Source organism: Pleurodeles waltl, chromosome 2_1 (assembly GCF_031143425.1).
Source record: "Pleurodeles waltl isolate 20211129_DDA chromosome 2_1, aPleWal1.hap1.20221129, whole genome shotgun sequence".
NCBI classification, from domain to species: Eukaryota; Metazoa; Chordata; class Amphibia; order Caudata; family Salamandridae; genus Pleurodeles; species Pleurodeles waltl.
The window spans coordinates 101,980,195-101,996,827 of NC_090438.1; the positions used below are offsets into that span (position 1 = coordinate 101,980,195).

Consider the following 16,633-nt stretch of genomic DNA (forward strand, 5'->3'; position numbering starts at 1 on the left):
CTTTCACTTTGTGTCACAGGAGCACAAATCCATCGAAAGCAACACCAATCAAATCAAATCATTAACATTTATAAAGCGCGCTACTCACCCGTGCGGGTCTCAAGGCGCTAGGGGGAAGGGGGTTACTGCTGCTCGAAGAGCCAGGTCTTGAGGAGTCTCCGGAATGCGGAGTGGTCCTGGGTGGTCCTGAGGCTGGTGGGGAGGGTGTTCCAGGTCTTGGCTGCCAGGTAGGAGAAAGATCTCCCACCCGCCGTGGAGCGGCGGATGCGAGGGACGGCAGCGAGCGCGAGGCCGGTGGAACGGAGGAGACGGGTGGGGGCGTAGAGGCTGAGGCGTCGGTTGAGGTATTCAGGTCCCTTGTCGTGGAGGGCTTTGTGTGCGTGGGTGAGAAGTCGGAAGGTGATCCTTTTGCTGACTGGGAGCCAATGCAGGTGTCTCAGGTGTGCGGAGATGTGGCTGTTGCGGGGTACGTCGAGGATGAGGCGGGCGGAGGCGTTTTGAATACATTGCAGACGTTTTTGGAGTTTTGCGGTGGTCCCAGCATAAAGGGTGTTGCCGTAGTCCAGGCGGCTAGTGACTAGGGCGTGGGTCACGGTTTTTCTGGTGTCGGTGGGGATCCAGCGGAAGATCTTGCGGAGCATGAGGAGGGTGAGGAAGCAGGAGGAGGACACGGCGTTGACTTGTTTGGTCATGGTGAGAAGAGGGTCCAAGATGAAGCCGAGGTTGCGGGCGTGGTCTGAGGGGGTCGGTGCGGTGCCAAGGGCCGTGGGCCACCAGGAGTCGTCCCATGCGGCTGGGGTGTTTCCGAGGATGAGGACTTCCGTTTTGTCTGAGTTCAGTTTTAGACGGCTGAGCCTCATCCAATCTGCGACGTCCTTCATGCCATCTTGAAGGTTGGTCTTAGCGCTGGCGGGGTCCTTGGTGAGGGAAAGTATAAGTTGAGTGTCGTCGGCGTAGGAGGTGATGATGATGTTGTGCTTGCGTACGATGTCGGTGAGGGGGCTCATGTAGACATTGAAGAGTGTCGGGCTGAGCGAGGAGCCTTGAGGAACGCCGCAGATGATCTCGGTGGGGTCTGAGCGAAAAGGTGGGAGGTAGACTCTTTGAGAGCGGTTGGAGAGGAAGGAGGCGATCCAGTCCAGGGCCTGGCCTTGGATCCCGGTGGAGCGGAGGCGGGTTATTAGGGTGCGGTGACAGACGGTGTTGAAGGCAGCCGAGAGGTCGAGGAGGATGAGGGCGACTGTTTCACCGTTGTCCATCAGGGTTCTGATGTCGTCTGTGACTGAGATGAGGGCAGTTTCAGTGCTGTGGTTGGTTCGGAATCCGGATTGTGAAGGGTAGAGAAGGTTGTTGTCTTCCAGGAAGTTGGTAAGCTGTTTGTTGACGGTCTTCTCTATTACCTTGGCAGGGAAGGGGAGGAGCGAGATGGGGCGGAAGTTTTTCAGGTCGCTTGGGTCAGCCGTAGGTTTCTTTAGTAGGGCGTTGACTTCGGTGTGTTTCCAGCTTTCGGGGAAGGTAGCAGATGACACCAAGGCTGTTCTACCATAGAGATGGCAGGTTTATCTGTGGATTTTGGAGGGGTGTCAATATGTAATGCAGCAACCTGGGCTTCGCCTCACACATTTGCAAGCTTTTCACATTGAGGATGGGGAGTTTAGTGTGTAGATTTCAGGACAATGCTCAGCCCAATCGTTGTCTGAAGCTAGTATTTCTTAATACATCTGATTTCCTTCTGAATAAACCTAGATGCACGGCAGTTACAATCTCTCAGTGTCAATCATTGGCAGGTTTATTAATTACCATATTCCAAATTTTAAAGGACGAAAAAGAAGGATGATGGAGTAATGTCCTGGTCAGATACCGGCAACCTTCACAACAGGAAGCCATTGCATCCTCTTTCCGGTTCGTCACCTCTGGATGCTCGAGGGCTTCTTATCCCCTCTCTTCTCTGAGGAGGGACTTAGTTTGTGAAATAACAGAGTGGGTCAGCTCACTGCTACCCCAGTGGGTGAGGGAGGAAGGACTCTGGAATTAATGTTGCCAGTGAAGAATCAAGGCTTTACTATCACATAAAATGTCCGATAGACGCCACCTGTCTGTACAGACTGAGTGAGTACACACATGCTATTTGATGCTGGTCACGTTGCTGCCACTGTTGCGCCTCTCAAAAAAACACAATGGGAGCCTCCATTGCTGACAATGGTGCTCTCCTGACAGAGAATGTCAGAAAGCCAGAAAGAGCAAGTGGGAGGTCCTACACAAGGTGGCATTGCACATGTGGCGAACTTCCAGCACGCCCTCTGTCTTTCAAAGTATTTTTCTTTAATAGGATATGTTTGCAATTCAAGGTTAAACTGAGGTTAAACGGGATCTCTTAAGTGTACAAATGCACCAACACGTTTCGCCTTTAAGGCATTAGCTACTGGTCTTCATTAGGGCAAAGAAAATGGATCAGGTTACCGTCTGGAAAAACATGTTTTGTAAAATGACATTTTCTGAAACTTTGCTTGGTAAGTTTATCTTTTTCACAGTTGAATGCAATGTATAGTAACTCAAAGGGTTCACACAACTGTATGTCTCATTAATTTAGAAGATATTTTGCCTTCTGCAAGCGCAAACCTTTGTAACAAGATGGTTGAAGAACCAACAGTCGCTACATAATGGCAATGGAGTCGTCAAATTCTGCACAGCAGCCTTCACAATTTCATTACAAAGACTGGCAGCTGAAGTGTAAATTCCTATTTTTCATCCTTGTAACTTACGTCTCTGTATGAAAAATATCATTAGTCCTTTCCTTGCGAATAAGGATCCAATGTTTCATAGAGAATTTTGCAGTTGTCCACTTGTGATTTTGTTTGTTTTGCAAATAAAAACTTTCAGGTCTCAAAGAAGCGGTATGATATCTATTTCGGCTCATAAAGACGCTTTCAGCTGTAATACTGTTGCTATAGCTTTGAATATTGAAGTCGGGTCATCATATTATATTATAATGTACAGCCAACGGTAACATAGGCCCACAAAATGCACATTGTAGTTGTAAATACCACTTCCTCATTACTAAAAAAAATCCACCTTGGTATTCTGCACTTTCCCAAGTTCAGACTGATGCAGGATTGTGGGACTTCCTGGGTAGGCCATTCCCCAGAAGTAAGTAAAACCCCACAAACTCAGACTTCTGTGGGTATTGCCATAACTCTTGCAGGTACTTTCCAATCTTAGCAACCCACAAAATAGGCTGTTGTTTTGAAGATTCCTTCAAATGTACCTGGGATTTTTTGTGAATCCTAAAAAGGTAAAACTTGGGCCTAGGTATATTGGGACAAAAGGTACCACCGGTGGGACTTTTATTGGTCCGGGAAAGAGACCTTTTGCTGAGGATGCTATGGAAAAACACACTTTGGAAGCACACAAATTGCCCATAGCCACTCTCACCTCTAGCCTAGGCATGGTTGAAAGAAATTGATTTTAGGCCCTTTGCATAACAGGGCCTGAAGAGGGGTTCTTCTAAGTGCCAGAGGAAGGGAGTTCCATAAGGAAGATACAAGCACCGAGAAGGGGCATCCTACAAGGCTGGTTTTCTTGAAAAAGGAAGCAATCAGTTCTTTAGCAGCCGCAGATGACAAGAGCCTCCTGGGATGGTATGGTATGAGAATTCTTTTAGGGAAGTTAGAAGACCCACCATAAGAGGCCTGAGAGCAATGCATGCAGTTTTATTTCATGCTGTGGCCTGAAGGCATAGCCAGCAGAGGGTCCTACGAATCAGCACTACATGAATAAACCTGGGAGCCTGGATAGCCATGCTAGTTGCATTGTTCTGGATACTTTAAAGTTTCATAAAAACCTATAGGGCAGCCCTACATAGCCTGCTTTGTCATACTCTGATCATGAGCCACAGAATCTCCACCCTGTCATACTGTGACCTTCGGGATGAGATATAGAATAATTCTGCTAAGATTTTTTAGGTAAAATTTGCATGCGGCTATCACCGCCAAGACTTGGCTGTGAAGCTGAAGGAGAGCATCAGCATGAATGGCCTGATTCTTCCCAACTTCCACTGGAATAGGACACAGATTCAGAGCTCCAAGCCAGTAGTCTGGAGAGCAATGATATCTCGACCTTGTCCTATACCGCTATCGGTAGACATTTAGGGCCTGATTTAAAGTTTGGCGGCGAGGGTACTCCGTCACCACTGCAACGGAGTACACTCGCCGCTAAACCCTCAGTCCACCCGAATGGTTTTCAGGTGGACGGACCTTCTGGACAATGGAGCCTCCTCTGGCTCTGCTGCTGACATAGTGCCCCTACCGCGCAACTAAGCATGGGCTGCCTAAGGTTAACACATAATACCATCCACCTTACTTAGACAGCAAAAAAACACGCAATGCCGTCCACTCTGTCACCTGGGATAGTAAAGAAAAAAATAATGACTACCACACCATGGGAGAAAAATCCCAGAGTGTGGGTGTCATTAGTTTTTTTGAAAAATGAAAAGCTCTATAAAAGTTTGACAGCCAGCCGACCTGCTTGATGGAGCCATCCATCACACTGTTACACCAATGACAGGAACCCCCATGACAGCAGTTACTGCCAATGTTATGAGTCGTCTGCAGGGACAGAGGACAATTCCAGATTTGGGGGACTGTATGTCCATCATGGCAACAGAGTAATTTACTCCATCACCCTCAGTGCATAATTTAGAAAAAAAATAGGTGCTGGTCCTCAAACATTTCCTAGAAGGTTGGCATCCACTGTCACTGCTAGAGTGGCCCACTTTAACAACTGGTGCTACCCACTACATCATGGGCTCTGGCACTTTACTTGGCCCTCTCCGTTCGGTAAGGTTCATCTCCTGTCCTGCTAAATATCTTTCTCTCTCTTGTCCAGGTCTTTCTCCCTGTCCACAAATCGTATAGAACCAAAGATGGACAAATGACATGCTCTACCAGCCACCTGCCGTGTTCATACTCACCGCAGTCTGCCAGGCAAAGAGCATCTGATACTACATACTCAAGGCAGAGGTCCCAGCCGCTCACCCGCCCTCCATTTGTAACCATTACTTCAAGTGCTACGGACAGAAAAATGAAGGTAATCTGCATTTCCATGTAACAGCCTGTTGAAAAACATGTAAATGCAGCTAACAACAATAAAAAGTGATGGCTTGCTTAGCACATCATTGAATCTGACTGGTCAGTTGGTGCTTAAATATGGGATTGTATCACTCAGAGTAGTGCATCATTGTATCAGCGCTGGTCTAAATGAGTCTACACACAGGTCCCAGCTGCAGGTGCAGTATCTCGAAGAGATAACCTATTGTTATCAGAAATTGCAACCTGCAAATTACACACGTCAATGCACCAGCTGCTCTAGCCAATCAGCTGCTCAAGGGCAGGTTCCCAAGAAGAATGGCCAAACTTAAAACAATTGCGTTTCCATTCATTGGGTATTGAGCGAATGGGGAAAGATTTATTCATTTTCTAAGTTGACACGCCCTCAGAACATATCATTACCCTACTAGGTTTATGAAAATATGAATCTAAGAGCAGCTAGTCTTGTCATCTGAGAGGAGAGAGACCCCAGGCCGTAGATGTAGCATGGATGTCACCTTTTTCAGTCCAGTGACAAATATTAATTGACATTGTCCAGCGAAGAGACAGTCACTTCAGGACACCAAGAGACAGTCACTTCAAGACACCAAGAGACAGTCACTTCAAGACACCAAGAGACAGTCACTTCAAGACACCAAGAGGCAGTCACTTCAAGACACCAAGAGGCAGTCACTACAAGACACCAAGAGGCAGTCACTTCAAGACACCAAGAGACAGTCACTTCAAGACACCAAGAGACAGTCACTACAAGACACCAAGAGACAGTCACTTCAAGACACCAAGGGACAGTCACTACAAGACACCAAGGGACAGTCACTTCAAGACACCAAGAGACAGTCACTACAAGACATCAAGAGACAGTCACTACAAGACACCAAGAGACAGTCACTTCAAGACACCAAGAGACAGTCACTACAAGACACCAAGAGACAGTCACTTCAAGACACCAAGAGACAGTCACTACAAGACACCAGACAGTCACTTCAAGACACCAAGAGACAGTCACTACAAGACACCAAGGGACAGTCACTACAAGACACCAAGGGACAGTCACTTCAAGACACCAAGAGACAGTCACTACAAGACATCAAGAGACAGTCACTTCAAGACACCAAGAGACAGTCACTACAAGACACCAAGAGACAGTCACTACAAGACACCAGACAGTCACTTCAAGACACCAAGAGACAGTCACTACAAGACACCAAGGGACAGTCACTACAAGACACCAAGGGACAGTCACTTCAAGACACCAAGAGACAGTCACTACAAGACATCAAGAGACAGTCACTTCAAGACACCAAGAGACAGTCACTACAAGACACCAAGAGACAGTCACTACAAGACACCAGACAGTCACTTCAAGACACTAACTCACACCAGCAATTCTCCCAGCCCTAGGAGTCTTTACTGGAGGTGATTTACATGCAGGAGGGAGAGGTGGGCGAGGTCTCTCAGAGTAGGTCAGTTGTGTTCTCAGGGATTAAGAATCCTAAATAACATGTTATGTCCTGTTTTAAAATGGATGGGAGCATTGCCTTAATGATGTGCGACCTCTGGCGCTTCCTGGTGAGTGGTGGAATGACGTCACCTCATTGTCCCTTCAGGCTTCACAGCTAATAATGCCTCTTAGGGCCAAAGTGAGGACAGGACAGACCCCCTGCAGCTGGGACAGTTCACCAGGCTGACACCCTGGCGACGTGGCCAAAAGTAAATGCCTTTGGAGCCCACCGGGGACCACCGGTTCAAATTAACAACTGAGATCTATCCTGACGAACATCAATCCCTTCGCCCAAATCTAATTCGGGCCCTTAGTTAAATCGTGTTCTGCGCCGACCCTGAGGATGCATAATCTCCTCGTCACGGTCTCTGCATTTTTATCATTTTGAACATTTGTTCAGACACCAAATAAGATCCCCCGGGCTCAGTGCACGAAAATGTAATCAGTCTGTGCAGACAAGTGTCTGCAAAATAATATAATGAACTTGGAAAAATGACAGCAAAATGTTCACACCAAAACCCGGCTGTGTGGGAATATTCACAAAGTATAAGGCACCTTTTTTGTCAGTTTGAACACTTTTATACATCCAAACACGTAAACTGTATGTGCTGGCCTAGTTTACAAATTGTGGTCATAAAGACGGAGAGATGCTCCAAATTTTGTGCAATGAGTAAACAATGAATAAATGCACATCTTCACAGATAATTCACTGGATTTGCTTAAGTATGCTGGAATGCCCATATTCGCCCACACTTGGACAGATTATTAATTTGTCAGTGGTTAGTGAATTACTATTAAATGCGGACGATCAGGAGCGCGCATTAATTTGCATATGTACAGGTCAATTTGCCTCTCAGGAAATGCCTTGTGACTCCATCTGACTGTCTCTGTCCTTGTTTTGGGTGAACTAGAGTCAAGGCACGGAAAGATCTGGAGGCACCCCCGTGGCTTGTGGAGTACTAGTAAGCATTTCACCTTTTGTCAATAACAAGAGGTCATGTTATGCTGATTTGTATAGCGCACTAATCACCTGAGAGGGTATCAAGGCGCTTGGGCAGGTATGTGGTCCCATGGTACTTATATGACGAGCCAGATCTTCAGCTTCTTCCGGAACTTAGGAGGAGGCTCTGACATGTTAAAGGATGTCATTCCACGTGCTGGGTGCGAAGCAGGAGAATCAGCGACCTCCGGTTTTGCTTTTGCAGATGCGTGGAATGTGCATGCGTGAGAGTGAGGCAAAGCGTAGGTGCCTGGCAAGTTGGTGAAAGTGTATGCAGTTGTACAGGTATTCTGGTCCTGTCTTGCGTAGGGCTTCGTATGTGTGTGTGAGAAATTTGAATTGGCTACACTTGTGAATGGGGCGCCAAGAAAAATCATAAATAAGAAAAAAACATGCATCTGAAAAATTAAGCATAACTAAAGCAACACAAAAGACAATCCCTGCGGAGAATAATCAAATGTATGTCCTACTTTAGTGTAAATGATGAACAATGAAACAAACAGTAACAAGTTTTCTGTTGTATAGCGCTTGCTGTTATGCCTGTGGTAGCAAGCACTTTGCAACAAAGTTATTCACTGGAAATGTCCTCAATTATCAATCTCAGAAAGATGAAAGGTTGAGTTAGCCCTGCTGGGATTGGAACCTATAATCTGGTGGTCACAAATCAATAGTAAGAAAACTGAAGTGAGACAAAGGTGGAGTGCAGTGCATGCGCCCATCCGCAAATCCACCAGTGAGTCAACAGGGGAGTCTCTGAGGAAGAAAGAAAGCGCGCAAACCGCAGAGGGAATGAGAGCAACAGGCAACATATGTAAAATCAAAGTACTAATTAATGGCTCACAGAGCACTTCCACCTTACTTTGTGAAGGAACTGGAAAGAAGTCCAAGGCAAGCCACGGCGGCTCCGCCGGATGACGTCAGCCGGCAGCCAATCCTGTCGGTGAATATGCTGACAATAGGGGAGCAGAAGAAGATCATGCCCATGGCCAGCGCACCGACCCATGCTGTAAAGAGAGGGAGAGAAGTTTGAGAAATCTAATGCAGTGGTTCCCAACCTTTTGACTCCTGAGGACCCCCAATGAATCATTACTGGAAGCCGGGGACCCCCAGCAATTGGTACGATTTAATTTTCAAACATTAAAACAGTAATTCGCAAAAAATATAACAAGTACACACCAAACAAATACTCAAATTACTAAAGATAAAATTCTTTTATATTGAAAAAATATGCAAAAATCTAAACATTTTATTGGGAAGGTTGGTGCCTCATCTCGGCAACTACCTTTTCAATGTTTGGTTTTATTTAGGAAAGGTGAATTCTCAGGTCAGATTCTACATTTCCGGAGCGATTTCAGTTTTTATTTTTTAGGTATGCAAGAACTGAGAAAGCTTTTTCACATAAATACGTGAAGGGGAAAGGAAGTAAACCATAAGGGCCTCTCATCTCTCCCTAGCCTCTCTGTCACATGTACTTAATTTGTTTTATAGCACCTCTCATACCACTGCAGGGTGTCAGGGCACTTTACAGGGGACTGCAAGGTGTAGGATTCACATGTCATCCACACTGGTAGGCATTTTCTAAGAGTGCTTGGTCCAGAGAAGCACAAACTTAGGATTCAGAACACAGCACAGTGATTAGTGATGAAGTTAGCACAGTGCTTAATTTGTCAATAAAAACGTGCCGGTGCCCAAAGCCCTCCTATTAAACACGCAGCTGCTGCAATTAAATGTGGGTACACAGAATGCAGAGGCAGCAAAATCCTGAAGCCATCTCGGGACTCTTCAATCCATATAAAGCCACTCCCTGCCACGTCAGCGCACACTAGCAGGTTTTCTACTTTCTCCCTTTGTGACGCTTTTTCATTTTTCCCTTCCTCCGTCTTTCCATTATGTGTCTTTTGCTCGCAGTAAATGCTTGAGGCAGAAGAATAAGCCCCAGCGCTCAAAAATAAGTGCTGGTGCTCAGCACCAGAAACAACAAGCACAAATTAAGCACTGCGTTAGCAAAAGAATGTATTTCTACACAAGCAAATCTTTTTTTAGCAGCATAAGGAAAATGAAAGACTAGGAAAAAAACAACTTTCTAATTTGTGCTATGCGGTTTGCATGCAGCTCTTAAATGGCAGTTCACATCTCACTGTGCTAGATTACGATTATGAACTGCATATTAACAAAATAATCTCTGTGACAAAAGCAGTAACCCACTGTGCCATGCATGTTTCTTTGCATGAAACACATTCTTTGCAGCAGGCACATTAACCATCTGCGCTACCTTTGAGTCAAAACTGCCACTGCACAAAACTCCCATCTCCCCCAGATACATTAATCACTTGAATTAGCTTGATGCTTTTACTTTTGCAGTACATGGAGCTGCTGCATTTAAAACTGCTCAACAAAGGAAGTAATAAATATGAAAACACACACGCATGTGTTTGTCAGAGGCCCCAGCTGGAGAAGTGCCTTCCTCCCAGTCCAGGCCTGCGGACCCCCTGGGAATGTGTCACGGACCCCTGGGGGTCCGCGAACCACAGGTTGGGAACCACTGATCTAATGTACACAAATAATTGAGAGAGATGCACACGAGTGTACTCAAAAAGCCACACAACTGAGATACTCTTTGCATCTGTCGGTGGTGACACCGCAAGGCCTCACTGGGGATCCAAAGTCAAATGATAATCAACAATCAGAAAAGTCTTCCATAGAACACTCCAGACTCTGGAATGACATACCGTGAATCCAGAGAGGGCACCAACCATCCAACAATACAGACAACCATCCAAAAATACGTAAAAAGATCTGAGCACTAAGCACAGCCAGGCATAGACCTCTGGCCCTAGACCTGCTGAATATAATATCCCTGATGCAATAATACAGTAAGAGAATCTTTAACTGAAGTCACATGAGAAGTTAAATAACCTGTGGCTGCTTAAGGACTGTGCAGTGGGGTACAGTCTGAAGTAAACACAACAGCAATGGAAGGAATGCTTCAATGAATCTCATCCACTGGTAATTACTTGGGCAGCACCCCAGTCCATCATTAGGTTGTTCACCATGCCATCCTGAAATGCAGCATATGCGACCAAGAACGCTTTAGCCCTGATTGGGAGGGAGGGGTTGGTCAGTCAGGTGCAGCTTGGTTCCAGCGGCACAGTGAGCATGTTACCTACTTCAGAGCATGTCGTTCGCTCTTAGGGTATTGCACTGAAGAAAACAAAACAGCTCCTGAAGGGAGCCTCGCCTGGCAGTTCGGCAGATTTTCAAGCATTTTATCCATCACCTAGTGTTGCAGGTTACTCCCTAAGTGTGACAGGTAAGTCCAGACTTAGGTCCCGTGCTCGCTGTGCCATAGAACTCAAACTACACTGTACTAACACGTCTGGGGTTGCTTGTAGTGCTTTCTGGAGGGGGCTTCACCTAGCAGATTGGGACAGGCAGTTCCCATGAGGAGCAGTGCTGGTACTGATTTGCATAAGGAGGGCCTTTGTTTAGTGTGGCATGGTGAGTGACAAGCGATGCACTGCAACAAGGATCAAGCAATTGCCAGTGTCTAAGATTAATTCAAGCATTCGATCCATCACCTTCCTGTTGTAGTTTGCTTGTGCGATGAATAACGTCCTGTTACAGTTTGCTTGTGGGATAAATAACTCAATTGAACTTGTACTATGTAAATGTTAAAATGTTTGCCCCACTTCTCTCAATCCTCTACACCTGCAGCAGTACAATATGCCAGTGTTGCTTGGTTGCACTAAACATGTAGAGTGAGCCAAGAGCTTAATACCGATCTTACAAGATATTCTGCTTGCCCTAAATGTCATGCCTTTTAATATCACCACTCTCCCTTCTCTCTCCAACACTGGCACTGCAACATTATCTAATAAGGAAACTTTATATAACGTTATCTTTTTCAAGCGGTGACCTTATACTATTGTTAAACAGATCAGTGATGAATCCATCATTGACAAATTCACTATGATGAGCTGTCACAGTCTTCCCTTGTTGCTTTGCACCATTCATTTAAGGTTCAGAACCCCAACCCGCCCCTCTTGTGAGGTCTTCTGTCCAAGTGGTGTTCAGGTTGGTATATGAAATATTCAAATAGCTTTGGTGTGTGTGGTGTTTATGCTTGATATTAGCTGGTCCCTATGGCTGGAATGGATATCCTATGTACTTTGCTGGGTTGTTGGACATTAGCACCCTTATTGACTCCTGGTCTTTCTTGCAGCAATGCCAATGAGAATGGGCATTAAAGAGCCACCCATTGGGGCACCAAGGTGGCTCCCCCCGGTAATAATGATCAGAATCCAAATGACAGTAATAGAACATGTGTTGACCGTGGAGATATTTATGACAAACATATTATTATTCATGTTAAGTATGCTAGAGAAAGCAGAATAGTTACCACCATGTAATGTTACACCCTTGACATTGTTTATGATGGCACATGGGATGGATCCATTTGTGTGTGTTTCCTTTGAGTTGGTAACTTCATAAATTTTCTTTTAAACGTAAATGATGACACGTTTTAAGAACTTTCAGGTGTTCCTTATATTTGAGAACGTTTTTAAATGAAAAATGTTGCGTAAAATTAGAGGTAGCTGGGTTATACGTTCATGAAATATGGGATACAGCCAAAAACAGGGTTGGGTGAGGCCATACTTAATAATACTTGGCATTAATGGAGTACCATGCCTAGTGTATGCATTTTCTTTCTGGTGGTATAAGGGAGTTAAAGAGACGGGGTACTCTAAGAACCAAATATACAATACGAAGAGTGGTTTGATATGTCAATCATTTTTATTAAAAATATTATAGCTGCAGTGAGTGGCAGAAGCATGAGCTAGAAAGATTGTTACCAAGGAAGGGGTGAAGGTAAAGGAATGGAAAGGTGGAACGAGATTAAGCAAGAGGCAGTGTGCACGGTGGTAACACCTGGTTGTAAAAATGGTGTAGGCAAGGAAAAAAGTCACAGAAAAAGAATATCAAGTTTCATGAATGAGATAATGTAATAATGAAAGCGTAAGATACCCAATTTACAGAGTTTATGGTTTCCTGGAAATCTAGATGAATACAAAGTTACTGAGCCCTAATTGTGTCTTTAGAGGTCTTGCAGATCTGGTGTCCTGTGCACTCCAAACCGTGGCTCCTAAAACCGTGGACCAAGTATTCCTTTTAGCACTTGACTACCAGGCTAGTGAGGAAGAGAAGCTGAAGGCTGACTTGGGATGGTATTATGAGCTAGAAACTCAGAATGCAGCACCACACAAAATAACATTCAATAAATCACTTCCTGGTCATTGCTTTTTTTTTGTAAACAAAAGGAAACATGCTTTAATTTATGCACATACAATTAAATATCACACATGAAATTGCAAATATTTACAAGCGATCAAGTGGAACTATGGATTGCAAATCTACAATAAGGATATCCTGCAGCCTTCCAACATCTTCTGACACTGGTGCTTTCTCCTCCTAAGCAGGAGTATGTCTGTAGGTGCTTAAAACAGCCCTCCTGTTCAGCCTTTGCAAGGTCCTCACATGGATTTTCCTTGCAGCTGCTCCAAGGCATTTCACACCAGATCGATCTCCTTTCTCACCTTACACAGCCTCGCAGCTCTTCCACCAACAAGTCTGAAGTGCCCACTCCTTAAGTACCAATATGAAATTGTGTTATTGGTATAGAGGGGAACTAGGGTGGCCTTTGAGAAGCAACAACCGCACCAGGTCAGACATTATATATATATATATATATATATATATATATATATACACTAGTTTCCAAAGCAATAGCGTTTTTTGTAACTTTGCAGCAGTTTGACAAATCTCCACGAAATGTTCAAACCGAGTCTGCCAGTCAATTCAGCTGCTGTCTGGAAAGTTTTCAGGGTGATTGTCAAGCAGGGGCCGACAAAAACAGGGGGGTCCGAAAACACATTTTCCCTATGCAATTTCCCATAGAGATTTTGAACATGACCACAGCCAAAACCACTGAATGGAATTACACCAAATTTGGCAGAAAGACAGATCTTGGTCCAGAAAGAGTGCTTTTTGTAATTTAGTGTAAATCAGTCCTGTAGTTCCTAAGAAATTACAAAATATATATTTATGTATATCTAGGAACGCAGAAAGTCTGCGGATCCGGCAGATCTCATGTTGAGATCTTATTCGCTGCCACCATTTCAACCAAGAAAAATGTTTAAAAAACACAAGGGGGCAGAGTAGGATACCCTCACCCTCTAGGCCTAATAATGGGGTCCCACAGGGATCCTGCCTGGGGCCAAAACAACTTTTTTTTAAAAAAATTGTGCGCATTCACGGGTGATCCTCTCACAATTTCTTTTTTTTTTTTTTTTTTTTTAACTTTTTCTGTGCTTTTGTTTAGCCCCCACGGTTGGGCCAGGTCTCGGGTGAATTGCTTTCATTATTATGGTAGAGAGAGGCACACGTGCCCCCCATCCCCGGGCCAATTTCATCCCTGGAAATCCCATCCCCAGGGGCCCAGCCTTTTTAATAATGGGGAGGGGAGCCGGCTCCTGCTATGTCCCGGGTGGCTACCTGGGTTTGCTTTCGCTTGATGGGGACAATTTCAAAGTTCCTGCAAAGTGAGAGCAAACACTAAGGGGCTCATTATGAACATGGTGGTCCAGACTGCCATATAATAAAGAAAGGAAGACCGCCAGAGGTGGCTCTCCACAACCGCCATGCTACCGCCGACAGCAAGCAGCGCTGCCCTCCGGATAAAGAACCCTTGTTCCTCCAGCTTTTCCCTGGCGGTTCCCCCCGCCGGGGAAAGGCTGGCGGACGGGGTGCTCCGGGGCCCCCCCGTGGGGCCCCTGCACTTTGCATTGGCAGTGCACGGGCCCCCGTGCACAGCCCTGTTGCGCAGGTCACTGTCCGATTTACGGGCAGTTATATGCGTGACGGTGCTGCTGCACCTGCCGCACTGCGGCATTGACAGCGGCTCCATGTGGAGCCGTCGGCAATGTCCTGGCCCAGCATTCCGCTGGGCCAGCTGGCGGAAACACTGTTTCCACCCGCCGGCCCAGTGGAATGTATATTATAGGGCTGGCTCTGTCTTCTACGGGCTGGTGGTCTGTGTTTAGACCACCAGCATGAACAGGGTGTGGAATCCCGCCGTGTTCATAATGAGCCCCTAAATCTGCTCCAAGTTTCTTCCCATGTTGAGGTTCCCTTCTTGTGCCATGTTAAGGCTCTACAGGAAATCTGCCATTTTTGAGAGAGGTGAGATTTTTACAGCTTCTTACAGATGTTTAGCAAAACATACCAGTAATAAACAATAGCTGGGAGCAAAAGTGACGGAGGCGAGATGCAAAAACTACGTACTGGTGGCCAACAGTGTGTCCAGTTGAACACGGGTGGCTACAATCATTTTTATGAATGCAGGTGAAGCCTTTACTAGAAGCTGTTGTGTTACCTGAAATCAGAATGTGCTTGGCTGGCATTTATATCAGGGTCCTCTTTAAGTGAAGCATGGTGGGCAGCTTAGTGTACCAGCCATTTGTGCCCTCCTACACATTACTGATAGGTCACTGCTGTAGTGATCTGATCTGCCACAGTGGCATCCGTGCCTTGGAAAAAGGCAATAGAAATGGAGAATTGGCATTACCTGTGAAAAGTTGGCCATCAGAAGTATAATTATCTTGTTGCCAGTGGCATCTGGTGGATTTTAAAAGTGGTAAGGTGACATTTTTTAGATAGGTGTGTAGTGCCTGAGCAAGTCCACTGAGCGAGCATGAACTAAGAACAGAGGGTTTGGAGATGGGGGATCTCATCCTGCAAGTAAACTTTGGAAAATGGTTTCAAATAGTGAATTGTACATCATACATTTGTAGTACTGCACTACTCAGAGGCTCACAATCACTCCCCTGGTGTCTGCCCCAATCTCTACACTAATAGCATCATCCTCGATCTCTTTCCATATTGAAGTCACCATTCTGGCCAAAGTGGCACCAGAGAGGAGCTAAGTCAATGCTCCATCCAAGCCCTCCCCTCAACTGGTCCACTGATTTATTCATGCAGGCCACAGCACGCTCCAGTGGCAGTGAGAGAACGCCATCCACTCCGCAGAGACTCCATGACTGTGCAACACCACACCAAGCGTGTGTTAGTCACTGAGGCTGCTATAACAAAGCATGACACGCTCAAGTTTCATTCTTCTCTACAGGTATCTCAATGGACAGTGAATCAGAGCTCTTTTGGTTTGCGGCACTGTGCCAAAGAAGATTCTTCATTTATTTATTTATTGACCTACCCAACATTGAGTAAGTTCTTCAACAGTTTATACAACACACAGCCCAACAAGGCATGCTCCAATCCCATCAAGTCAGCTGTCGTAGTGTACAAAACATTGTCTGAACACAATGCAGTCAACAGAATCGCTGTGTACAAACTGTTTATTTTATGGAAATTGTTTCTCAGCTTTCTCTAAATGAAGCCCTACTCTCCTAATACTTGCGTATAAAGTGCCTTTCACTGAGAGACATCATAAGGCACTTGAGGTTCCTTTATCCCTTGCCACATGCCGTAGAATGTTTGATTATGTGATGTGAATTTGGTTTTGTCCTGATAAAGCACCACTAGATCCAGCTGGACTGTTTCAGGCACGAAACATGTTGACCTATTATAGCTAGAGGGAGAGTTTCCCAGTCTAGCTTTGTGTGTTTTTTAGAGTGGTGGTACATTGTCCCCTGCCCACTCTTGTGTGTTTTTAATCTTGACCAAGATCCCTGTCGTTCTAATTAAAACTGAATTCATGTTGAGGTTCTTGAGCCAATTTTATCCCACCTTTTTTCCTGCTCTTTTTCTCAGCAGACTTACTCTATCCCTACTGGATTTCATCACGGCACATACTTTTTACAAAAAGATCTCCGGCAAGAGCCCCCTCGTGGGGCTCGTCAGACATTGCAGCACCAGTCTGACAAGGAGCTAGCCCTATGATGAAGCATGACATCCAATGGATGTGTGAGGGCTCTTGCTTCTAAAGATAGAAGTGCCTTGAACTCCTGTGCC

At 45.5% G+C, this 16,633-nt stretch overlaps 1 protein-coding gene across 1 annotated transcript in view; it reads right to left on the reverse strand.

Moving 5' to 3' along the window:
* Nucleotides 1-16,633, reverse strand: part of SLC16A2 (solute carrier family 16 member 2) — a 396,992-nt gene that overhangs the window by 171,162 nt on the left and 209,197 nt on the right. Inside the window, exon 2 of the mRNA XM_069210883.1 lies at nt 8,466-8,610. Within this exon, the coding sequence (XP_069066984.1) occupies nt 8,466-8,610 (145 nt within the window). The remainder of the gene's footprint in view (nt 1-8,465; nt 8,611-16,633) is intronic.